This window comes from Pseudopodoces humilis, chromosome 3 (assembly GCF_049639895.1).
Source record: "Pseudopodoces humilis isolate 2021_Gansu_Grassland_sample_001 chromosome 3, ASM4963989v1, whole genome shotgun sequence".
Lineage (NCBI taxonomy): Eukaryota > Metazoa > Chordata > Aves > Passeriformes > Paridae > Pseudopodoces > Pseudopodoces humilis.
In genome coordinates this window covers 23,714,305-23,741,748 of record NC_142202.1, presented here as the reverse complement: position 1 = coordinate 23,741,748, position 27,444 = coordinate 23,714,305, and the positions used below count along the sequence as shown (strand labels likewise).

Genomic DNA, 27,444 nt, shown 5'->3' with positions numbered 1-27,444 from the left:
AAACATAGCAGGTAAAATTCTTTTACTCCTTGAATTACAACAAGAAAGGAAATTAGTCTCAGATACTTTTCTTGGCTGAAGATGTTGGGAAAAGTTCAAGATCTGTAGCTGTCAAAAACCTCCTCCACTCTCCTAAAATCAACTTGTACTTTTTTCTCTTCCTTCCAGAGGGGCTGAGATTTTGTGTTCTTACTCTTGGTAGAGCTGATTTCCAACCTCCAATCTATACCATTCTACCATTTACTCCTGTAAATCCAGTTTTGCCTAAGGGCTAGAACTGCAGGTACTTAGAGCTAACACCCACATCATGGAGCTACCCTGGCTTTTATTGCACACATATTCCCTAGCTTTCTGTATGAAGGCAACTGGCTCGGTAGACCAGCGGCAGCAGAGAATGTCACTGAACCTGACTTCAGCAAGGCCTGCAGTGTTCCAGCGTCCTTTGAGCAGACTGGAAACATATGGACAAGTAGACAATAAGCTTGGAAAAAAACTGGAAAGGCTGTGGTGAGTGATACAGAGTCCAGCTGGTAGCTGGTTACTGGGGGTATTCCCCAGTTGCTGACCCTGGGAGAAACAGTTCAATACCTTTATTAACCCGAATACACTTTCAACAAGTCTGAAGATGACATTAAATTGGATTTGTTCACTCTTAAGGTATGACAACTAAAGGGAGAAATTCTACTGCTTTGTTCAATTAGCTAATAAAAAGATAGATAACTAAGATGGCACCAGGCTCCTTTCAGAGAAGCACAGTGATAGGCCACAAGGTAGTAGACCTTGTTTCAGTAAGTAAAATCCCAAATAGATGACAGGAGGAAAAAAAAAAGTCACCACAACCGTCATCAAACATCAAAACAGACACTCAGAGAAGCTGTGTATCCTTGAGTATTCTGGAGTACTGATGGAAGAAAGCTATAGGAGTACCACCTTCTCAATATTTCTATCCTCTATAGAGGACAAGCTAATTAATACAAGTTAAGAAAACTACTGAGAATCACAGAATATAAATACTAGTAAGTTAAAGAGCTAAGTAAGGAATACTTTACAGTGTATTTGCCTTCTTGTTTCCTTTTAAAACAGAGCTATAAAACATTGTTGAAACATCAAGCTTGTTCCAGAATTTGTCTGGTAAAGGTCTTAGTAACACGTGACAGCACAGTCCTACAACATTCATCTGCTCTAAAAAGCAGATGCAAGCAATGACTGCTTTTGGTTGCTGTGCTGTGTGGCATGTACTATGAATTCATGTGTTTTTCTGCCTTCTTTGTGAACAATGTACTGGAGAACCTCTATTGTATTTGCTCCCCGAGTTGTGAGGTGAGAAGACATTTACAATACTTCTGCTATGTAATCTTCCCTCTGCAAGGAGAATACCTTATTTCAATATCTAAATGTCAAAGTAAGTGAAAGAAACAGCACAGGATTATTATCTCCATGCTATAGTTGGAGCAGCAGAAAATTGACAGTTAAATGGCTTTCTCAAAGTCAGAACAAGTAGATGAACAAAACACAAGAAATTAATACAAAAATTTCCAACTTCCAGTTTTTGTTTTGTCAGCAATAGAGATAAGCAACACCTCATCCCTGTGGTGCCCAGTGACAGGACCCAAGGGAATGGCCTGAAGCTGTGTCAGGGCAGGTTTAGGCTGGATATTAGAAAAAGATTTTTTACCCAGAGGATGGCTGGGCACTGGAACAGGCTTCCCCAGGGAAGTGGTCACAGCACCAGCCTGACAGTGCTCAAGTGTTTGTAAAATGCTCAGGCACATGGTGTGATTCTTGGAGATGGTGCTGTGCAGGGCCAGGAGCTGGACTCTGATGCTTGTGGGTCCCTTCCAACACAGAGTATTTTATGATTATGTGATTTGCCAATAACAGAGGAAATAAATATGCACATACAACGTGCTTGTCCTGCTGAACAATATATATCTTTTTTTTCAGTAGCTTCTAGACATTTATGGTCTCATATAGCTTGGGGCAGTAGGATGTAATGAAAAAATAAAAATTCTTTAAGAATGCATTGTTTCACCCTAAATTTGACTCCTTGCTGTCACTGTGCTATTTCTTTTCCTTTTCTAGATTCATCATCCCCTCATCCCAATACAATAAAAAGTTTTCCTGATTCCTAAATAGAAGATGACATGAGCACCTACGTCACTTACAGAAAGAAGTCAACAAACGCTTTTTGAGCTTTAGAAAGCCTCTTCCTACATTTTAAAACAATACCTGAAATGCTTCTGCAACATTTAGCCAAACTCAGACATGACTTCTTTGCATTTACTGAAGTAGGGGTAATTTTAATTTTACATGCCTGCAGCCCTAGACTGCAGATCTGGCCAATGAGTCACCGCCTCCTTTCCAAACCCAACTGCGGTTTTCCAGGCCAGACAAAATGGTCAAGGTTCCTTTGGCCAGCAAAATAACTAAAAAATATTAGCTCTTCCAAAGTAGTAACAGACTGACTTTGCACCAAATTATCAACTGATGCTGTCAATTGGCAAGCTACAGTTCTGAGACTCTTGTCCCTTCTAAGGCTCAAACATCAAGGAACAGAACGAAAAGACAAAGGCGCTTCCAGAGCAGTTCATGGGACAACCTGGCCCAACTCAGCTAAGATCAGTGACACCCTTTTGCAAGGCTGAAGCAGTCCAGCAGATGGGCTACCAGCAGGCAATCCACCCAGTGGAACACACAGATAAATTGTATTTACTGTTTCTTACCTGATGTGCGTTGCTGGTAGGGACTCATACTGGCGAGAAAGGAAAAGCTCTCTGTGCTTCAATTGATGTTTCTGTTTATCAGTCAAATCAACCTCAATTGTAGTTTCAGACTCTTCTTCAACTTCTTCTGCAGAGAAGCAGAGCGTAGGTCGAAATTAACTCTGTTGCATAACATCATTGCAACCATTTCATTTGACATCCCCCCCACCCCTTAGCAACCTCCTTTAGTATTTCAAAGAAAAGATGACTTTAACAAGACTACAGTTTATGTAACTTGACAGAATGTTAAGTATTTTGAATTATACACTTCTTCAACCCTTTAAAAAATCATGCTCCTCTCCTCTGTACTACGCATTGATGTCTTTCACACAGTTTAAGAACAATCCTGTCAACATTACTCATTCTTTTTTCATCTTCTTTCCTCTGTGTTTTTTTCTCTTGCTTGCTGATCCGTTTTGGGTTTGACTTTATCTTGCCAATATTACTACTACTAAAACTTCTAGAGAAGTCCTGGAGAAAAGCACACTCGCTTTCTGTGAACTGAAATTTACTGAACATAATTGCAGTCTAAGACTGCAAAATCAGTCTAAGAAAACTGAAAAAGCCTAGTGTCTTCCATTACATTAACCTTCTCAGATACTGACAACAAATGCTGCGTATTTTCATATTTAAATAAGATTAAAAGTTGTTTCTATTTTAAGCAGGACAGGAAGAAATAAAAGCAGACACTAGAAAGAGTCACATACAGAACTGAAGAGCAATGTTCCCAGTCACACAATGGCAGGCTCTCCAAAAGAGCTATCCTGGGATCTTCATGGCTGAAATCTGCCTTCCTAGTGGATTTTTGGGACATGTGGAACTTGAATCTTTACTTTCTCTAGCTTGCCAAAAAGGGCAAAAAGTTTTTCTGAATAATGGATGCAAAAATACAGACCCTTTAACAACTTCTCTAAGATTTGGTAACTTTCTACCTTGTAAATTATCCATCATTGCAAAACCAAGTGTAGTTTACAAAATACTTCTCAGAAACTCAACAACAGAACCTCATCATGAGATAGTATTTCATGTAACTACCTACAACAGAGGACCTCACCCGCTCTACTAATAATAACCATTTTTACAACCAACCTACAAACACTATTTCAAATTGAAGCCTGCCTGCATCCTCATAGCAACCACAGTCCTCTCCAAACGCAACACTACTACTTTTTTTAATCATGCCTGTGTGTAGTTCATTCCACTTCTAAAACTTCTTTTCACAAAAGTGATATAACAACATACCCTGATATAACCAACTTCTTCAAACCAAATTCCACTTTAAGTCTATCTTGCTGTAGACACCCCCATCCCCTTCCCTGTTTTGGCATGTTTTGTGGAGAAAGAGCAAAAAAACAAAAAATGGAAACAAGAATTTCACCCATCTCACCCGACAACCCAGAGCCTCACCTGACATGTACAGGTTCAAGTCATAACTCAATTCAGAATTATTTTGGCATCTATAATACTGACAGGGAACAAATCTTAAAATAAATCTATGCCAAGGCGAATTTTTTTTTTTAATTAGGCAAGTAATTCATTTAAAAATTAGAAATTCCTGTTAAAAGGTTTATGTATGTGCTGGTTTTGACAGGGATAGAGTTAATTTTCTTCACAGTGGCTAGTTTAGGGCTGTGTTTTGGATTTATGCAAGGAACAGTGCTGATAACACAGGGATGTTTTTGTTATTGCTGAGCAGAGCTTACCCAGAGCCAAGGCATTTTCTGTTCCTCACAACACCCCATCAATGAGGAGGCTGGGGGGGCAGAAGGAGCTGGGAGGGGACACAACCAGGACAGCTGACCCCAACTGACCAAAGGGACACCACATGGCATCATGATCAGCATATAAAGCTGGGGGACAGAAGAGGGAAGTGAGGACATTTAGAGTGATGATGTTTTGTCTTCCCGAAGCACCACTGTGTGTAGCAGACCCCATCTGTCCTGGGGATGGATGAACACCAGCCTGCCCATGGGAAGCAGTGAATTAATTCCTTATTTTGCTTTGTTTATTAATTCCAATTCTCCCCCCCATCCCACCTGGGGTAGCAAGCCAACAGCTGTGTGGCTGTTCTGTTGCTGGCTGGGGTTATACCACACCAATGTTCCCAGCAATTAATTTCTACAACTGTTTATTACAGTAAGTGACCATTACAAGCTACATTTTGATTGTCAGGTTCAAGCATTAATATTTCTTCTAGATACCTTGGGTTTGGGGCTTTTTTCCCTAACTTAGGCAACCAAACACAATTTTGGTCAACATATCAAAAACATCTGACTGCAGATAAGGCATGAAACACAGGACAATATGGGCCACTTTGAAGTTGTTACAGGAAGCCAGAGATTATATTAGTTGAAAATGGCTGTAGACACCTATGCTCATCTCATTACCTTCCTCAAGTAAGAATTTAAATTTAAAAACTAAGAAGATAACCCACCACCTTTAAGCAAACTTATTTCACTGATCTTACATAAGACGTGAAATTGTTGATCCAAGAGCCTGAAGCTGAAACCAAATGTCTCTTAGATCCATCTCTCAAAATACTCTGAACCTAAACATGAAAAAATGTAACTATTTCTGTTGTATTTTTAGAAATAAAACAGATGTTTTACACAGCATAATCTGACAAGATCAGTAAGAAGTAGAACAAACCATGGCCAGACACAGAACAGTTCCATCCACTCAACACAATTTACCATCAGGAAAATTTTAATTTTCTGCTTCAGCATTAAAATATAAAACCAATGTTAACCACAGGATTTAGTAAAACAAGTGATAGTTTGTCCCAGCAATCACACAAACCTGTACCAGGAAAGGAAACTGGACAGCATAAAGAAGGGAGGAAGCTAAATTTGCTTGATGGCAACACAAAGAATTCCGTATCTGAAGAAACCTCCAGAGAGCTGCTTCTGAAGCAGGTTTTTGCAATGATCAGGCCTTAATACCCATTAGAAGGAAAGTGGTAACAACCTTGCAGAACTTTAAGAGATATCTTCACGTCCTGACTTGATTGAATTTCACATGTGAATTTCATTTGCCATACAAGGAGATATTATTTCTATGAAAAGGAGTGAAATAGAAGGTACCTACAGGAAATCATCAAGTAGCACCAAGCTAAGCACTCAGGAAAAGAAGAAAAGCAATAACTCAGAGTGAGCAAATACTTTTATGCGGGGTTATGGTGATGATATACACAGACCTCATTGTTCCATGATTAGAGAGACAAAAAAAATCAATTTAAAATTGCTCAGCTAAATATAATTTTGAAACTTTTAGGTATGACTCCAGAAAATGAATATTTCATACATACAATCATGGTTTGAAAATTACACACTCCCCCTTAGGCCTTGGGCAAAATGTAAGGCAATGCTGTTTTGTAGTACCTTTCCTGGTTTACAAAAAATATTTCCTTATTTAAAAGAAAAATCCTGGTGAGTAAAAGCAGGCATCTCCAGTGAGCTTCTAAAACTTGTGGTCTATTTATTATATGTGGGTTTTCTAATCATCAGTGGTAAATAATTACCATGATCCTGAAAACTAGAGTGATCTGGTGATTCTTTCAGGGAGAGAGCTGCAACGTTCCCTTTACCATCTGATGTAAATGAGACTTAACTGTGACTCAGTTAAGCAATGGATACTGGAAAGAAACTGTAACCCTCACCCATTTTACATATGCACTACCACTTTTAAACATGATGAACATGTTTTAAAAATAATAAATAAATCTTTTTTTCCTCTTCCATTTAATTTGTGGGATTTGCTGTTAGAAAATGATGGTATTAGTGAGCCTGAGAAGAAGAGAAAACTGTCCATGCCACCTAAACTTTGTGTACAGTATCTTTGTTTATAGTTGTGTGATGAGTCAAGCTTGCTATGAGGAAGAATCGCTTGTTTCTGCAAATAAAATGAAAATAAACTGAGGGCAAGTACCTAGAAATGCAATACTCCTATTTAATAAAAAATTATTTTAAAATAACTTTTTTAAAGTCCTGAAAGACATTTAAAGGTTTAAATGCAGCTCCAACAACTGTACAGTTAATCATCAGCTAGCAAAACAAGGTCAATTCCTCACATACTCTACTCTTTCTCAACTAAATCAAAACAACCTCCCATGTGCTCCCCTTCTGCACTGCAACAGTTAGAGAGATTAGTTTAAACATTGAAGACTATCTTCAGGGAAGAGGAGTAAATAGAAAGGAGAAAGTTCTCCCTCTACTGCCACCAAAATGCTGACAGCATTCTTTCCAGCTAGAGTTGGAATCTGGAAATTCAAACAAAAAATCATGGCAAGAGAGTAATTCAGGCTGTAAGGGGCCTCAGGAGGTCCCTTGAAGCAACTATACTTCAAAATGGGCTCAGCTGTGAGGTCAGTCCCCAGTACTCAGTAACTGAAAATCTCTGAGGACAAAAGACCACATAACCTCTCCATCACCCAGTAATGGAGAAAAGCTTCTACACGTATCTCATCTGAATCACTCCCATTTCAAATTTAGTCACTGTTGAGAGTCCAACTCCACCTTCTGCTCTATAACCCCCACAGGCACTGGGACTCCACCCCTTCTCAAAACTAAGAAAGGTCAATTCCAGCTGACTCTCCTAGAAGGGCAAGTGGCCATCATGATGGTTTTTGCTGAATTCGTTCCAATTTATCAGCAACGTTCCTTTATCAGGAACCTAAAACTGGATGCAATGTAATTTGATGTAATGCAATGGGTGCTGAATAATCAGGGAGGATAATTTCTTGCCTTCATCTACTGGCTTTGTGCCTGGTGATACAGCCCAGGATGCTCTTGACCAACTCTGTTCCGTGTCAGGGAGCAGTTGTCTCCCGGCAGCCTCAGGGTCTTTCCTGCAGAGCTGCTCCCCCAAGCCCCTCTGTTCTCAGCTTATGCTCCTGCCAGGAGCAGTTCCTTCCCAGGTGCAAGACTTGGCATTTGTCCCTGCTAAACATCTTCATCTTCTTGACACAGCACTCCTCCTGCTTTCTAGGAACGCCTGCATACCAGCCCTTCCCTCAAGCCATCGCCTGGTCAGCCCCCCTTTCTTGTGTCACCTGCAAACACGGTAAGAGTGCACCACATTGCCTGCTCCAGTCACTGCTAAAGACAGGTCCCCACGGAGATTCCCACAAGGCTCCACACACTGTGTGGATGCTTAACCACCACCCTCTGATTAAGATCATACAATTAGCTTTTTATTCACCTAGCTGTCCCTTAATCCAGGCCAATTCCAATTGCTTGGAACTACAAACTGCTGGGCCTACAAAGAAAAAAAATAAAGAAAAAGAGAAAAAAGGAGGAGACTGGGAAGACAAAATGGGAAAAAGCAAGACTCCTTTCAACAGCAGCACAGACCAACACTGGATAAAAACAGCAGAGTACCCAAACCTACAGCGAAGGTTTGGTTAGGAAGGTTAGGAAGAACCTAAACTTCCTACCTTAATTGCTTCTGCTGTTGAAACCATACCTCAGCTTAGCTGCATCCGCCTTAAGCAAGCTTAGATGGAGAGATTCAAATCACCACCACCATATGTGGAGTTACAGCCAATTTCACTGTTTGTTAAAATACTTTTAAAATTGTATTAGATCAGTATGAGATCAGAATTTCAAGTTCAAAGAAAGCCTCACTTTCAGAAAACTTTCCAAACTTTCTTCCTTTCCAGTATACATTTTTTTTCAACACTCAGCCTAAAAAATATGCACATTCCAGGTATCAACAATGTATTTTCAAACCTACAGATAAAAAGCTGAGCACGTTTACCACACACATCCAAGGAAAGGTGGCTGTGCATAAGTCTCTTTAAGCTTAAATGGCTGTGGCAAAAACTTCAAATGCACATTTGGCAGTTAGATGCTACAGCAGTAGCGATTATAAATAGAGATTTTGGGGGAGAGAGAGTAAATCTAATTACTGCCAAATTTCATACAAAAGAAAAACAGTAAGTCTAACAATCTGAACAGCTTTATTCAGACAGTGAATGAAAAGCTGTCTTAGGGTAGCAATTGGCCAATTTGCTCATCTGCACGAGGCTTCTTGCCACATTTCATTGTTCTAACTTAGCTGTGATATTTAACCTCCTAAAGCTGTAGCAAGGCCGTTTAATCAACTTTGTGAGCTAGACTATGCATGGTTACACTTTCAATTTGAGTGAGGAAGCGTTTCCCAAAACTGAATTAATTAGCTTTACTTATACCACGTCTGTTGCAATGTTCAGATGACTTACAATATCTAACATCAATTTGATATTTGCTGTTATTTTCAGATAGGATAAGAAATCCAAAGAACAGTTTGTATGTATTACAAGTCAATAGCATATTACAAGTAAATAGCATATTACATTGTTTACATTCATGCTATCTAAAGCATGAATCTGAGCAATTTTGCAGGTAGGAAAAAAATAAGTGATCACTTGTGTTTACAGGGAACTGGTCTACTTTTAATTCCTGCTGGATAGTATGGATATACATGTGGCCTCTAAGGGATTATCCAGTTTTCCCACACAATTATCCAGGTGATCCTCCCACACTGCCTCATCACTATTTGTCTAAAGGAGGTCACAAAACAAAGAAATAACTACTGTGTAGCCATTAAGAACTAATATGCCACACCTACTGGCCAATAATAAAAATTATTTCCAAAATAATGCAAAATGGTTTTTTGGGTACTTCCAAGCAGCATGTTATGATAATAACAATTTCCAGGACAACAGTCAGTCATAAGCAACTGGGCAACCATATCACATTTATCACAGGCCTGTAGCAAAAATATTTTATGGAAACCTTCACACCTTCCATTAGCAGTAAAGTTCACCTTCCCAAACTTGATTTGGGGGTTATTTGATAGCTGATTCTGGAGATTTTTGAGAGCTAGGAGCTTGTGGGTGGAAAGCAAGGAAGGATTACCTCCATAAGTACTATGAATCATGATGTGCTACATTAATAAATAGATCCTAATAAATTAAATATAACATGAATAAATGCAAGAGCAAGCACAATAGTTCTTTAACCATTTTTCAGCACTGCAAGCTGGTTTATAAGAACACTACAGAAGAGTCCCACAGAAACATAAGAACAATAACATGCAGGCAGTAGTGAAAAAGCTGGTTTATGTATCATAAACTAGATTTCCCCTTTTACCTGATTTCTGTATCACCTATTCAAATGCAAATTCTTCCAAATGAGAAAAATATCCTGTTACAGGGCTCAGGTTGTGTACATGTGTACACACCTGTATGAACTGCAGCAAGCTGCTGCAGGATGTGAGAAGCAACAGTCCTGGGTGGTGTTTCTTTAAGCAGCTCATTAGTAACAGCAAGCAGCACCCAAAACTGTGCCATGGACACTGCTATTTGCAACATGAGGAACATCCAATTACTGGTAACATCCAGCTCATCAGCTGAATCAGAAGTCAATTAGTAGCTTTTCCAAAATGTACATATGTTTAGAGTTGTGTGGGAAAGGAAATTTTAGTTCTACCCTGAAATCCAGGCTGGCAGACCACCATGAGCAAAAGTGTACATGGTTAATCTGACAGTGCCCAAGAAGTAATTTTTAAATCCATCATCTGGCTCAAGAAATACAAAGGCTACCTGCAACACTGTAACCTTCATGAATGATTATTACACCTGATTTTAAGAAAAGGGAGATCAGTATCTTCCATTTTCCTGTGACAACTGCTATTAATTTTCCCCAGCACTTAGATTTTCACCATTTTTCTGTGAAACTTCTGCTTATATCTTGTTAAAACAAGATTATCTTTCCTTTAGCATAGACAACAGGTCTGTTTGATCTAGTTGGTTAACAAGCTGCCTGGTTGTCTCTCCTTAAGAAAATACAGTGTAAAATATATAAGAAATAATAAATGCAGCATAAGAACTAAGCACACAAAAAGCGCGCCCTTATCTTTTCTGTAAGAATCCAAAATCCATGTTTAAGATTTACACTGGCATTTTCTTGCACTGTGTGACAATAACTACAGAGTTTCAGAGATCTAAACTGCTTTTCTAACATTCAGTTCACATCCTCAAAAGCTGATAAACAACTTTTCAAAATTTGTTGGCAGAGATGAAAAGGCACAGATTGTACAAGCACTCTCCTACCCCTACTCAGAACGGCATATGATTCTGCTTATAAAACACAAATTATTTATCTTCTACAGCATCTCCTTACAGAAGGGCTGAATTTTGTTGGATTTTTTGCAGGAAGCAAAGAAGTAGGGAGAAAATAAAAAGAAATAAAAGGGAAAAAAGAGAAACCAAATAGAAGGATTTGTATATCCCGTTATTGGGCAAACTTAATCAAGACACATTAAGGCTCTATGTGTGGGAATAGGAAATGAGAAGAATATTATCCAAGAGAATGCCTGCTCAATGCCAACATGGTAAGAAAGCTCTTCTGTCTATAGACCTGACAAGACAACCAGAAAGAGGAGTTCATTCACTCTGATGGTCTGTGGAAGACTTAAAGGATCATTTTTTTCCATCTTTTTTCCATCAACTATGTTAGAGATTTACCTTCCAGGATATAGTATTTCCTTAAGGTTTGCAGAGATAATGAGTTCATAATTTACAGTAACTATACATATGAACTGAGAAAATGTAAAACTATATAAATACATGTATTATTTTAAATTATTAAAGAGTTTTAATACATTAATTCTGAAGCCAGGAGGAAAAACAAAAACAAAAGAGCATAGGAATAAACATCACCTTGTATTAACTATTCAAATTCTAACACATATGCCATTCCCAAGTAAACCAATGAATGTTTTTCTTCTTTCTTCTACTCTCAGTACTTTGCTTTGCAGACAACATGTTCAAATACCATTTTTGTTGCAGCAAGTAAAATAGGATGTAAAATATCAAAAATCTTCACCTATTCATCTCGTACATGGTAAATCTTCAGTATTCTGATTCTGGATTTCTTTCCTCTTATTAAAAACAAAAATGAAAAACTAAAAGAAAGGGAAAAGCATTATGAAGGTAGATGAAGCAAGCCCCCATTTGAAGGCAAATATACAAGCTGTCTACATACCAAAACCTTTTTTCTTGTATTACACTTGGTAACTGAGTCCTTGGCCTCTTTAGGGCCTACTGAGAATAACTGCATCAGGATTTCACTCCTGACAGCAGCATCAGTCAAAGGATCTGCCTAAAGGAACTGCCACACAGTACCCTGCAGGGTCTAGGTTACAGGTCACTGACTCTGCCAACACTATTTCTACTCTGGTTTAAGCCAAAACAAGGCTGCACTTTTAATACAGGAAACTGAAACATTACTCCCTTCAGCACGGCATATCGCTGTCACAAATCCTTCACAAAAACAAGAACAGACAAATTAAAAATAAATTCTATCATTCAGCATATCAAAAATGGGAAGATAGTTAATTTAGTTGTGCTGGTTTTGGATATATGTTTAACCTGTTGTACAAGCAGAAAAGGCACATGCACTCACATAACCCCTGGATATATGCATATATAGTGCTCTATGCACAGCCCAGCAACTCTGCAACCTGCACAGAGAAGACATCCTGTGCACTAGGATAAATCCTCAAAGAGGTTTTGGATTCAGGGAGTAGGTGACAGTCAAAATGAACTACCTAGCTCCCTGAAGTCTTTTAGGAATTTGATAATGTAGAACAGGCTTTTACTGAAAAAAATGCCCTTTTTACCACTCAAACTTTTTTTTGCTCATGGGAGTGATGTGTTCTGCATCAGTACAAAATAATCTCTCTGCAAGGATCACAGAATCATTTGCTGCACATCAAAACCAGAAGCAAAGCAGGTTCTCACTACAAATCTTCACTTGATCAGAGAGAGTTACAAACAGTAGCTGAGGTAAAAACCAAAGTATTGATCAAACAGACAAACCACAGTGCATAGAAATAGCACAGCCATTCTGGCCACCTATTCCATGTGTGTTGGGGCACCACAAACTCAACATATTTGCTAACTTTGAGTCCTGTTACTTGTGCACACTACCATTAACAGAAAGAGAGTTTAACTTTACACATTCATCTTATCTGCTACTTCTACCTAGCACATAATACCTCACACCATATATATATACACAGAACACTGCATGAATCAGCCTGGGTAGGAAGTACCACACTCAATCTCACACACAGCCTTGCCCAAGCTAAAAAGCTCCACCTCTACCAGCATGTGTGCAGTTACAGGCATGCATAGTATTACCAAGGGCAACTATTGTACGCTTCATTCCACTTCAAAATACAGACATTCAAGAATTACTGCCGGTAAGCCTTTAAATCATCAGACCTGATTCCCAAATCACACATTTAACTGCCTCTGCATGATGGGAAAGTCTTTCTATATTAACAGTGAGTTTACATCATTCAGATTTATAAATTATATAAACTACTGATTCAATTAGACTATCAGAGAACTCTTTGAAGATGTGAAATGCATCTCTAATTGGAACCTTACAGATAGAGATAACCTAGCAATGTTTTTGTAGTCTAAAATTTATGCCTCAGGTGCTTTGGTACAGTGTGGGTGCACTGGGAAGAAAGTGGGAAAAGTCATGTAAAATTAGAAGCCAAGGGAAAAAAGAAAGAAGTAGAACCATTTGAGATTATGGAAATTTATTTATCTTCGTGAGACAAAAAGTTATGATCAATAATATCAATTTAAATACTACAAGTATTTTAAGGGTACCAAGAAAACAGTGTAGGATCGCTTGCACGCACAATTAAGAAACAAGAGGCAGGAAAGCAGCAGAGAGAAAACAGTTATATGTTTTCCACTAATCAAAAGAAACCCTGAACAAGTACAGTAATAATGGGATGTATACTTAAACTTGACCATGAGGAAATGAATCCTAAAGAACACAGTGAAATAGGGGAATGCACAATGCTTTGGCAATTTTCTGTGAATATTCTCTCTTTCTAAAGACTGAAATGTGAAAATTTTATTTTGAGGGTAGAGCTCAAAAAAGTGGCACCTTTTGTACCCTACTGAGTTCCTTACCAAGGAAACTTACTAAGTAAGTACTTGTGGTATTTAAGTTATAAAAATAAAAACTGAGCTTCATACATCTATTAAACAGTTTTAAGCATAAACATGAACCAGTATTTTACATCTTTCCACTCTTCACGGGAAATTCACAGAATTAATCCAAATTTTAGGTTTAGTCTGTTTATACATTTAGAGAAATTGGCAGCAATGTATTCAAGCCTCTTAAATTCTGTGTTCAGAAAACAAGATTGTTTAATTGGAAAGAAAATTAACCTACACACACTTGCCCAAAATTATAAGTTTCTATTTTGTAGGTCTAAAGATGAAGTCAGCAGTTACTAGCTAGACAGTCCATGCAAAAAATTCAGATGTAGTTATACAAATTGTATGGAGTGGACAATTTTTTATATGCGAAGAAGTATGATCCAAATGCATATCACACATACACAGGTGCACACATACACATTTTAGAACTCCTAAAATTATGAATTTAGTTGTAAAGCCATTCATCCTTTAAGAGAAGATCATTAACATTCACAATCTAGCAAGCCATTCTGCACCAAAGCAGGAACCTGAACGGACACAGAAGTTAATAATTCTACAAGATACTTGGGGCTGACAGTAAACTTGTTAATGAGACAATGTAACTACTAATTTGAAATGTCAGTCACAAAAAGAATATTCAGATATTGTCAGAAGCAAAATGCTCCTCATTACTGCTTCTTTATTGCTTTCACTGCTGAGGAGAGAAAACATTCACAGGTTCTTGAACAAAAATCAAATGACGAAAACACCTATTTCATGACACTACCCAAAGCACCCTTGAAAAGAATAATTGGGAGCCTTGAGACAAGTTTTTCCTTGGTGACAAGGAAGTACTTTTCAACAAGGCTTGCTGTATTTCAGCAAGTTCTGAATTTTCTCCCCACTCTTCAAATAAATTACGACTGATGTATTCTCTTGGGTAAATGACGGAAAACTTGATGTTTCCCCGTCTCAGGAGATTAAAGAGATCATGTCTTTCTCACAAAAAACTTCAAGCTCATTTTCAGTGAAAGTGATAGTCAGACTAATGTGAGTGCTTTAGCATAAAAGCTACTCTGCCACTGATTAAAGAATTTGTTATCATCCTTAAACAGTTCTCCTAGGGTGTGTCTCTCCCACATCACAGATTTCAGGATTCCCAGAAGCAACACAACATACCTGAATTTGCTACTGCTTAGTTTACATGTCTCTATCAGATCACTGTAAATAAGTATTAATATGCAAAATTCCAACAAAAGCAACACCGGAACCTATACACCTGAACTTCCTGGCTTGCTATATTTGGTTTTGTCTCTGTTCACCACCCCATCTTGAAAACAAACCCAAGAGCCTTCTGATGAGTTGCTCGCAGACAGGGACTTCTGAAAGACCTGTCTTGTCCTCAAAGAGAAGAGGGCAGCTAAGTGAGATCAAAACTAATTTTCTCCTAATTCTTGGTGGGTGGGTGGGTGTGTGTGTGTGTGGACAGAGATGACAGAGCCAGGAACACTGAGCTGCAAACAAAACAGTAGTTTATATTTACAGAAGCCTTGAGATTAACAAGGCAGTATCTCACTGAACCAGTTACACGAGTCTGCTCACCCACTCCTCAGGAATATCCAGCAGCCAAGCCTTCTTCCCTATGCACAATTCAAGAGACTCTCCTACCTTTCATTCCCAGCTCTGTCTTTCCAGGCCTTAGCTCCTTTTTCTCCTATCCAACCAGAAAAATGGGATCTTTCATCATAGGGTGATATCAACAGATCTCTTAACAGCAAGCAAGAGAGGCCTTTTCACTAAGTGCAATTGAAAAAAAATGAATTGTAACCTAGCAGAAAAATTTCCAAAAGCCACAAAATTCCACGGAAGTGTTCCTTACACTACTGTAAGAGACACAAATCAATTGAGCTCCTCAGCTCTAAAGACTTTTGTTTTGTTTTGTTTTTTTCACCAACATGACCACAACCAAGACCAAAAAACTATTCACCATGGGGTTTATTTTTGTTGTTTAGAACTTTTTTTTTAAAGAAACTCTGAATCATTTCAACATTTAAAATCATCAAGACAGAGAAAATGGACTGTATGAAGTAGAATTGGGTTCATTTCACCAAAGGTGCTTCTAACTAAACATAGGCTGAAAAGACAACAGGCATCAAGGGAAGAAGTGAAACAAAACAAAACAAAAAAAAACAAAAACAAAAAGACAATTTAAGATTTCAAATAAAATCTTTTTTTGCTAAGACATTATGTGACTTGAATTAGGTAACAGGAAAAGTCACCCTAAAGTGATTTTTCAGAAAAGGGATTGTGGTTAAAGAAACATTGTATCCTCTATGTGAATAAATGTTCAGTTTGATGTACAAGAACTACTACGATGAAAAAGAACCACAACCAAAAAAAAAACCACCAAGTTTTTGGTTGTGTTACAATCTGATTGGACAAAAATAGTCCAGCTACAATATTTTATAAATGTATTGAATTATACTGAGTAAAATATGTAACTAAGATAACAGAACACTGAAGAACACAATGTGTTTTAGACATTTTGCTCTGGAGCCCTTTCCTGAACCCCAAGGGTTTCTACACCCATAACTTTTTTCATACAACTTTCTAAACTGTACTTTTTAGATTGCTGAAGAGGGCAGGAAAAATTCTTGTGTTTTTCCTGGAGTTAAGAATACCACTAAGCAACACCAAGCATATGTTGAAAAACCTGATGGCAAGCAAAAGGAATTCACATTTCAGTTTTGTGTATCTTTTGGAACATCAGTGAGTAAACTGCTAAACACTATTGCTCAAGTTAAGCTCATTTTCTTAACATTTTCAATGATACCTGCTAGCATGATGCTCTACTGAAATGAAATGCTTCTCAAAAATCAGATGGAATGTTAACAGCTTCATTCTCTCAGATGCATCTGGAGTGTTGGCAGTTAATATAGACAGTATGCAAAACACTCCTCCCTTCAAACACAAGCACTTTTAAGTGAAGGTAAGAAGGCTCAGCAGCAGCTAAACTGCTCTGCAAGATCAAGCCATTTCCAGGAATACTGGAACATTCTTGATATTATATAGAAAATAAACTATGAGTGTTTGTAAGACGCTTTGAGATCTTTTAACGGCAACTATAAAAACTTTAATATTGGCATATTAAATATTTTTCACCAACTTCAACAAGAACTTATAATAGAAGCCTTGGTTTACAGGCAAAAAAACCTGAAGTACAGAGAGAATACTGGATTTGTTTCTGATTACAACACATCAATGTCATACAAAGGTCAGAAATGAGTAAAGACTCCAACATTTGATGATAAAGTTTACTGGGCAGGGCAGTGTTCAGTCAAAGGCTGGATATTGGAAGTTTTTTTCCAACCCTAATAATTGTCTAACCAGGAATCACTAGCAGGACTCTTCTCCTCCTAGATATCTATCATGTACAAAAATTTTGGAGCAGAAACACCATTTTACAAAGCAATGTGACATGACACATGGCTGATCAAAAGCAAAAGAATAAAGGTTTTAAAAATGTGCAACAAGAAATAAAGCCAGTAAGTGATCTCTTAAAAGAACAACTGAGATTGAACATGACTTTTTTGTCAGTTTCTGTTATCGAGAAGAATTTCATTTTACCTTTCATCTCAGTCAATGAAACAAATATCTCAGAGTTTTTTTAATTGACTACAGTCTCATTCAGAAAGAATATCAACTGTGTTAATGAGAAAAAATACATTCTGCTTGGGCTTTATCACAGGCCCAGAAATATTCTTGGCATTTAGTCAGCATCTCAGCACACCTAAATGAAACAAAGCTTCTTAATAAATCAGAAGATGAAGGACTCCAACAGCAGTAATTTTTTTTTTTTATATCCTCACCAGATGGTTGACTAGGCAAAGGCTGGCTGAGGAGTTGCAATAAGAGAATGACTTCAGACATAGTATTACATGATAACACATGATCAGATAAAGAACTTAAAGTGCAAAGAACTGCAAAAAATGGCATCACGCACTCAGGTCACCCCACTCAGCTTCAAGGAAGCAGTAGTGAATAAACCTAAAATATGGTATGGCTCTTGGAATGGTCCCTGCAGAGCCAGGAATTGGACTCAGTTATCCTCACGTATCCCTTGTATCCTCATATCCCTTGGTATTCTAAGAGTCTATGATAAATCTACTGCAAAAGAAGGAAACACAGAACTTGAGCCCCTTGCTGTAACCCAAAACCAGTGCTGGTACAAAGCTGATACAGTCTCCTCTCCACACTATTAAAACCTTGCCCTAAAATACTTACATTAATTCAAATGAAAATTAAGAATCATCGACATTTTAAAGATTCAGCTACAGCCAGCAATTTCTCAATCATACTATCTAGTTAGGAAATATCTCTATGTCACCCCTTTATGTTTGCTTCACCCGTTTTAATGAGCTGAGTGTTTCTGTCCCAGGTCTCCAAGTTCACTCACTTACGCACTCAGGTATCTGTTGCAATATCTGTCTTGCACTGCCTGCCATCCTCTATTCATCTCTCTTCCTTCTTTTCCCTTCACAGGAAGCCTTACTCTGCTGGTTAATTCTTTCATGCCAAGAAAGGAGCAGCCCCCTCACAGTGACCCTGTGGTGATGACTACAACCTAAGTACAGTTGGGTGTTAACATCCCAAATGAACTCTCTTTCTAAGCTCAGGAGGCTGCACAGGATCATGAATCTGATCCTGAACAGTATTTTGGTTTGTATTTCAAGCTGACCTCACCACAAACTCTATTTTATAGTAACATAAATCAAAGGTGAGAAAACAAAGTCCTCAAGTGCCCATAAAACATTCCAAATCCCCAGATTTAAGTGGCTACAGTCAGCTTCTAGAATTATTTCCAGATCTAAACTGATGTCATACATGATGCTGATTGACAAATAAAAATTTCCTTAATGAAATTCCACCCAAAACACCAGGGAAAAAAAGAGGGCAGTACAATTTCCTCACAGATTAGTGACATTCTTTGAAAACAAGGGAACTACTCTGAACCTGAATATTTTAGAATGGCCTAAGGAAAATCTGATATCCCCCCCTCAATTTGTTACAGTATCTTGAAACATTTTGGAAGACAATTTAAAAGCAAACAAACAAAAAAATCCCCAACCAATTTTTTAAAAAAAACAAAAATAAAGAAACTAAACCCCAAACAACAAAAACAAACATAAAAAACCCCAACCCAACAATGGAAAACACCCTAGGAAAAACAATATACTGACTCCTTACCCGTGATAAAGTCACAGATCCACTTTATTCCATGTTTCCCAAACGCTCTTTAGAATAATTCTGTAACTTTTTCAAGTTATTGAAAATTTCTTTTTAAAGTTCCAAAGTATTTTCTAACAAAGCTGTTTTCTTTTTTTAGTAAATGTGACCATATCTACATCTCAATATGTAACCTTCAGTAATTGATGTGTCAGTCAAAAAAAAACCCAACCCCCACCTGACAAAATCTTGAGAAATGCATAAATCAGACCAGTTTTCTCAATCATAAAGAAATAAAAAAATGCTAGCAATACAAAATATCATTAGAAAAGATCAAGCAGATCTTATACTTAAAAGACTTCTCCAAATAGACACACAGGAGAAATGAGTGGCTGAGCTATAGTTTCCATTCCATAAGAAAGTTGTATCTTTTAACATTAATTTTATACCAAACCAGGTAGAAGTGTTAAAATGTCAACATGTTTAGCTATATAAAACATTTCCAAAACATTCAATTCATAAATATACAAATATTTTGTTTACACACACTGTATTTTTAAACAGAACACTGTGTTATTCCAGAATGAAAGCCTTTAAATTGATTTGACATTTAACTACATCTGCTCTATGAGCTATAGGAAGCTCTAGGCGAGCAATCCTTCGCTATGTGCTGTCCCTTGTAATTGTAAGAAACATCTCCTAAGAGAACTTGGCACTACAGATTCCATAGATTGGTCAGAACAGAAACACTGTGTCCAGAGGAAATATTCAGAGAGAAATGTAATTCATAAGAGCACTGGGTTAGAAAGCTCATAACCTGTGAGACACAGGCATGCTAAAGATGCTTGTTGAACCAGCTGAAAGTCACATTTCTGTTTTCTCACTACAAAACCACAAGAGAATCCCAACAGAGAAAACACGATGGAAGACTCCATGGCACTCCTAGTGACATAAACAAACACCTAGTATGCCATAGAAGAGCAACAGACCATCAACAAATCCTTTCTATCAAAGTGCTGACAAAATGGCAATCTAAAACTCACAAAGGAATTAAAAAAATCTTATTCACTTTTCCAGATTGAATGAGACCCACTAACATACTAACAGGACAAACCTACCCTCTTCTAAAAAATAAGCCAACTAAAAAAAAATAATTTACAAGATCAATGTCTTAAAAATCAAAGTTAAAAAAAAAAGTATTTCCAATAAAGTTGTTATCCTTTTCACAGTTTCTTGCCCCCTCCATTGGAAAAGTAAAACAAACAAAAAAAAAGTGCTAGAAACTTTAGTGAAGCTCACCTAAAGTTCTATGTTTCTGTACATTTCAGCTGGAAGAACTCAAAAGACTAATGATTGTGGGGGATGATGCTCATGATCATAAATAGGTCACAAATAACTATAGAGTGTACCCAACTATATAAGAAAAACATTAAATCATTTTCTTAGTACATAAGCAATATGTAATGTCCTCCTATAAAAACCAAGCTAGTACTTCATACTACGTACTCAAATCACCCCCACTTCTCTAAGGCCAATAAAAGAATAAAACAAAAACCAAAGCTTGGTTGTTTCTCTTCACTAACCATACCTGGATGAGCAAAATTACCAGAGTAGGACATTAAATAAATGGCAGGGTATTTTTAAAGCACCTAATTACACCATCATATATCTACATAAAAAAGTTGGGATTATCTAATGCCATAAATTATCTATCTCTATTTCAAGAGATTCATCCCAATAAATTAGAAATTTATAACCTCTACATAACTTATTCACAGATTAATGTTGAAAACTCAAGCATCATATATAATCAAAACAGTATTTAAAAGCATATGGCAAGAAATTTATGGGATGTTGATGTACTTCACATTTCAGTGATTTACAAATATGACTGGAGTATTTTGTAAGTTACTGTTTTCATCGCAGTTTTTTAGGTTCTGAATTATATTTTCAGAACTGTATTTCTTCTCTTTGAAATTATATTTTTCATCAAGAAGTTATGGAACAATCTGACATTTCATTTGTATACCAAATGGGAGGTACCAAAAAAAAGTTAGGTTCATGTTGAAAAACTGGGCTTTTTTCACCTATTAACAATTACCGTTTTTCTGGAAAAAAAAAAAGAATAAAAAGAAAGAATAAAACCCAACCCCCCTATTTTTTTACTAATATCTACATTTAGCATAAATGCACATAACAGCTCTTTTACAACCTCCAGTGATTTTCAGTCCCCAATGATACATTTCATTCTTTACATTAAGCAATACATGTTTATATCTAACTCAAAAAAGTCACATCAAATAATCACAAGTGCTCTTAAGCTTAAATTGACTTACAACCAAGAATTACTTTTGACATAATAAAAAAGAAATGCAGCCATATCTTCCAGATGAAAAGATACATTCTTTTTTTTCCAGATGAACAGTCTCAATCACTTGGATACAGCTTAATTCCCAGAAATGACTGATAAGAACAGAAGAGTATCAGATAATACTAAGCAGCTAACCAGATATTAATAAATGTCTCACATAAATATTTATTTCACGTGCCAAAAACCCCACAAATTTAAGCAGTTGCAGAAATTGAGCAGGCTATGTTAGTAAGAAAAAATGCCCTATACCATCTACTTACTAGCATGCTTATCTGCAAGCATTATAAGGCTGTTAGAAATATCTCTTCGCCTGTAAAAACAAACCACTTTTGCTTCCACGTTCCCATTGGCAGTCTACAAAAGAAAGGGAAAATCAAGTCAGAATGTATCCTTCCTCAGCTGAGTAATACAAATTAAACGCTCTCTGCTTGGAGTGTTCCCTCATATCAGTAGTTCTCACATGATCAGTCAAGCTGAAACCAACAGAATTACTCCAATAAATAGAAACTTCTTGAGAGAGGCCAGTAGCAATTTCAGACCAGACAAGAGGATTAACTACAATTCTTGAGTGCTCAGAATTTATATTGCATTCAGGTGTTCAGAGGTGCAATGCCAGTACCATGCTAACAGAAGAATCCTTCAGAAATGCTAGAATCTTGTGAATGTTTCTTTACAATCCAGCTTTAGACAGAAATGTATATTTCAAAGTACTGTGGCATTTTTTCAGAATCTCATTTAATGTAACACTTATTGAAAAAGTCTTCTTGAAAGTCTTTTGAAAGGTTTATTCAAAAAAGTCACAACAGCTCCTAAAATAAAAGAGCTATTTAGTTGTTTTCATGACTCGTTATGGGGACAATGATCTTCAATAAAGAATTTACTAATATTTGAAGAATATTTGTATCCTCCTCCTCGAAGGCTACAAAAGTACTTTTTTACCTTGAGTTACTTATGTAATACTAAAAAGTACAATGTTTTGATTAAGTTTCTTACAAAAAAATTGTCCCTGGTAGAACAATAATCAAAGCATTTCATTACATATTTACACAACATCTCCATATTTTCTCAATACTTTTAAAACATGAAAGCAAACCATTCACATTTAAGATGTCTGGACTAAAACCTCCAACCTCTAAGAAAAAAAAAATCTACACATGACTTCCTTTTACCCAGCACAAGCAAGATTAAATTATAGCAGTGCAGTATAAATATAATAAGCATTACCTTCAATATATAATTGGAATCATGTGAATTACTGTGAATAAAAAAATTTCTTCTCCAATAAAAGTGAAAAATTATTTGTCATGCACAAGTTCAGTAGATGTTATGTTGGACAGCACTAACAGTTAATGTGGTTGATGTCTGCTATGACATAGTGTTATGTTTCATTAATAAGAAGAAAACCACTTGCAGGTCACTAATTTTTTAATTTACTTTCTATCCACTAGGAAAAAAACATCTTATTCATTACTTACATCATGACGGGCATTTTGACAATTAACTTTTGATGTAGCACATCAGTAAGCTTTAATACTGTGTGAGGGAAAAGTAAAAAAAATAATACATATAGAAACTCCACACTATTCTTAGTAGGGCAAGAGTGAAAAAAAATAATCATGCTTTCCTCAAAATGACAGTCAATAGAGCCTCCATTTTTTAGGAAAAGACTCTGGATAGACAGAGAACACAGCCTGTACTTTATTCAAAAGCCCATTCTTCATTTACAACTGTCAATAGGCAGAGCAATAAACAGCCACAGAAGTCACATATTCTGTTATTTGATCACTGCAAAGTCTCACTCGTACCTTCCAGCTCTTTAGACAGCTATCTAAAAGCAGACACATTTCATGATGGCTGTCATTCCAGACGGATTCACAGTGTCATCGTCAGCCAAAGAATTAAATTCATTCATTTCTCCAAGAATTCATAGAATTCGTTAGAAAATTTTTTTGCAGCAGAGTAATCCTGTTCACTAGGAATGAAAAACTGGGTGTTTGCTTAGGTAACAGGGCAGAATCACAGGATATCACACAGCAAGTCCTCAGTAACCAGAAAACCCTACCACTGTAGAAATCTTAAGGGATGGAAATAATTCTCAGGTTTTAACAAGCACGCTGTTGCCAAAAGTAAAGAAAGAATCTTAGATATTTGTACCTTGTTAAGTTCTTCAATTCTCCTAATGAGATATGGATTGCTGGAAGAATTTTCAAAATATACATAATCTGCAAGGAAAAAGGGGAAAGTCACTGAAATACCAAAAATTATGTAAAGACATATCATTATTAGTGTAAAAAATTTTTCTAAACCTTGAAGTTTTCAAAGGGCTGAGATTTCTTCATAAATGTTGGAACAGTGATGGATTTCTATGCTAAGATTTAATATAATTTGTTCCTAAATTCTGCTTATAACTGCACTACACCTGTTTTAACAACAATGCTGGAAAAAAAGTAAAATACTTTGTGTTGAAGCTTACACTGTAATCCAGTAATCCACACACTTCATAAATCTTGATAGAGAAGAGCAACTTCTCACAATCGATTAGGGAAGGTTTAAGAACTGAGCACTTTAGTGAGTTTCTACATTATGGAGATTAATGTTTCTGTAAGAGATGACACCTCATATTTATTATCAGGTGCTGTGGCAGTACGGTTGTTCCAATGAGTAATGCATGTTTTATGGTACTCGCTCTTCTTGTTATCTCTGTCCAGTAAGATGCAAACCATATTAAGCAGGAATTGTCATGAGATTAGCAAGGATCTTGCAGGACAAAGTCTCTTCCAGCATCATTAATATAAAAATACTTTCATAGAGTGTATGGAAAACAGAGTGTATGAGTAAACACTCCTACCCTGAAAGCTGCTCCCATGCAACATACAAAGAACTGACATGCAGCACATTTCCTCCCATAGATTTCTGCAAACTTGTTTTTGTCCAATGAAAAAGTACCCATAGAATGTCAACCCCACTTTAAATTTGGTATTGGACTTCTGCACCATGCACCTTGCAAACAATATTTTTAAAAATTGGACGAGGAACTGTAACCATATATAAAAGTCTTCTGCAACACTTTGACACTACAATACAATGGAAAGGAACTTCATGTAGTTCTAATGAAAGAATATGATCTCTGGATAGCGTTCGCGATTGCTTATTAAGATTACAACGAAAAAAAAGAAAATTGGTGACCTAAGAGGTAAACCCTACCCACTACCTGCTCTGAAAAGGATTACTTTCATGAGTAAAGGCCGATGGGACTACAATCTAAATGCCCGAATGAGGGAGCATGCAAATGGAAGATTTGCGGCTCTATCAGCATATCTATCAGCATGTTTTGAAAACATTAGCAGAAAGGGATTCAAACTATCATCATCCCTCATTTCCACGCATCTTTCCTCTCAGCTCTGGCTGTTGAGAAAGCAGGACAGAGCGATTTTTGAGCATCCAGTACTGCACACCTAACTTGAGCAGTGCACCTGAGCCACAGCACTGGGCACATTGCCACGTTCGTTCCCTCCGTGAGGGAGCGAAAGTTATCCGTGTCATTTTCGACAGGCTGGGAGTGGGAACACAAACGTTTGCCGTGTTTTTCACCGCCTAAATGCCCTCTCCACCCCCGCCCTTCGCCATGCAGTCACGTATCAGGGAACTGCTCAGGGGTCACGGCGGCAAGCAAGGGAAGCTGACAGAAATCCCCCGGTTACACTGCCGGATTAATTATTTATCCCCGGCAGACCAAGGAAGGCGCGGAGAAACTCCGCCGTGCGAGCGAGGGAGGGCGCGGGGGCAGGCAGGGGAGCGGCGCGGAGGGAAGCGCCCCCCGGGGTGGGTTCGGGCTGCCCGTGCGCCCCGCCCCGCACCGCGCCGGCAGGGCCCGCCAGGCCGCGCCGGGGCCGGCCCGGCGCGGGGGCGCACGGCCGGGCAGCCGGCCCCTCGCTCGCCCCGCGGGGCCCGCCGCCCGGCCCCTCCGCCGCTCTCCGGGGAAGGAGGCGAGGCGCGAAGGGTGGCCGTGCCCGGCCGGCGCGGGGGCTGGAAGCCGGCGGCGCCGCTCCCCCCTTCCCCGCGGAGGGCGGCGCTGCCCTTCTCCTCCTCGGCGGCGGGGGCCGGGCTCCCACCCGGCGCACTGGGCTGGCGGGGGAGGAACCTGCGTCCTCCCCCTCCGCCCCGCGGAGGGCCCGGCGACCCTTTGCCGGACCGGCTGCCGCCTCCCGCCGCCCGCCCCGGCCGGGCCGCCCCGGCCGGGGCTGCGCCAGCCCGAGGCGCTGGGGCTCCGCTCCTCGCCCCGGCGCGGCGCGCCCGGCCCGCGGCCCGGCGGGGCCCCCCGGCCGTGAGCGGGGGGCTCCGGGCGGGCGCTGCCCCGTCCCCACATACCTCCCACTCGGTACATGTTGGCCGCCATGTCTGCGCTCTGCGCCGCCCTCCTCCTCCTCCTCCTCCTGCCGCCTCTGCCGGGCCGGGCTGGGCAAGGAGGGAGCGGCTCCCGCCGCCGCCCCCCCGCGCCGCGCTCGCCCCCACCCCGCGCCGCCACCCCTCCCCGCCCGGGCGCAGGACACAGCGCCCCACGGGGCGGCCGCCGCCGCTTCCGGAGCGGCCGGCGGGGAAGGGGTTAAACGGGCGCCCCCGCCGCTCCCCCCGCGCACCGGCCCCGGGGCGGGTCGCGGCCATGGCCCGGCCGCAGGTGGGGTGGGGCGGCAGGGCCGGGCGGTGCCGGGGGAGGTGCGGGTGCGCGGCCACGCTCCCCGCCGTGCCTGAAGCGCGCCACGTTTTGCGGGCTCCCGCCGCTTTGTCCCTCTCCTCTCCGGCCCTCTCCGGACTTGGGGTTCTTTTGGTGTTTGCCTCTTCCCCGGGGCGGGCGGGGGATCTCTCCTCTTTGGCAGCTCTGAGTAGTATCCCAAAAAAAAGTTTAGTTTCTTGCGCAGCACCTGTTGGTGATGGGTTTGGTGGCCCCTTTGTTCGCCTCCGGAGCGCGGTCCCGCGGGAGGCTCCGGCGCCACCAGCCCGCCCCGGGCACGGTGCCTCTCGGAGCTCTCCGCCGTCCGCAGGAGGCAGCTTCCCCGCAACAGGCAGCAGAAAACATCTAGGACAAAATAAAGATAAATCTAGCAGCTCGTCTCGCAGGCAAGAAGCATCTAAAGAGATGCTTTCGAATCATCCGATGAGAGAAATGCTTCAAAAACATCAATACTTATGGAACACGAAGCCATTTCCCCCCGTTTATACAAAGTTCACACCATAAGAAACAATCCATACGCTTTACAAACAAATCGGTCCTGCTGTGGCATGCTTCCTTGGAAGAGAAATGTTTGTTATCATCTTCCTGTGACGAAGGGGATAATTTATTATTTGTTTTATGTCCTGGATATTTACGCGTTCAGCTTGAGCATTACCAAGCTAAAATTTCACTTCATCCTGAGCTGCAGGAAAATGTGTTGATTAGAAGGAGGATCTTCCCTGGTGTTTCACACGATTATATCCTGTCTTTCCTTTCTCCTCTAAGCAAATCTGGGACTATTAAGATTTTTGTCTACTTCTAGGACACTTTTAATTTCTCAAGTGACTACAACTTTGTGTCAAAATGGCAATGGCGAAGCAAATTTCTGAAACACATGTAACAGGCATATGATACAGTGATTTATTCTTTTTTTTAAAAGCAGCGCATTCAAGCATCGAAAGGAAAAAAAGGGGAATTTTCCTCTGTTGAACATCTGTGTGAGCTGAAAACAAAGTCAGCAGAAACTCCTTGGGAAGTACCAATTCTGTCCAGCTGGGTATTTCCAGAGGCACAATAACATGACCCTAGCAGAGACCTGAGGTGTTATTTTTACTCTCTTGGTTTACTGCTTGGACAAATGAAACAGGTTAAACTTTCAAGGCAAAAGAACAGTTAATTCAAATAGTTGGTTTGTCATAGCCATTACCAATTAAACAAAATGCCTCTGAGCTCTTTTCCTCATTTTAAGCCTGCACTTGGACATTAGGGGGATTCCCCACACTAGGAGGTTTACAATATCCCTCACCCAGCAAGGACTGGACTTGGAAAGGAACAGCCCATTGCTTCCAGCTGCTGAAGGCAAAGCGTGTGGAGGAGGAAG

The 27,444-nt window shown here is 39.4% G+C and overlaps 1 protein-coding gene across 2 annotated transcripts in view; it reads right to left on the bottom strand.

Moving 5' to 3' along the window:
- Window positions 1-25,807, bottom strand: part of MTA3 (metastasis associated 1 family member 3) — a 135,590-nt gene extending 109,783 nt beyond the window's left edge. For both annotated transcript variants that reach the window (XM_088053521.1, XM_005523379.3), the window contains exons 1-4: window positions 25,724-25,807; window positions 23,510-23,577; window positions 21,616-21,709; window positions 2,724-2,850 (exon numbers count right to left, since the gene is read on the bottom strand). In XM_088053521.1, the coding sequence (XP_087909647.1) occupies window positions 2,724-2,850; window positions 21,616-21,709; window positions 23,510-23,577; window positions 25,724-25,751 (317 nt within the window). In that variant the 5' untranslated portion in view covers window positions 25,752-25,807. The remainder of the gene's footprint in view (window positions 1-2,723; window positions 2,851-21,615; window positions 21,710-23,509; window positions 23,578-25,723) is intronic.
- Window positions 25,808-27,444: the final 1,637 nt, after the last annotated feature.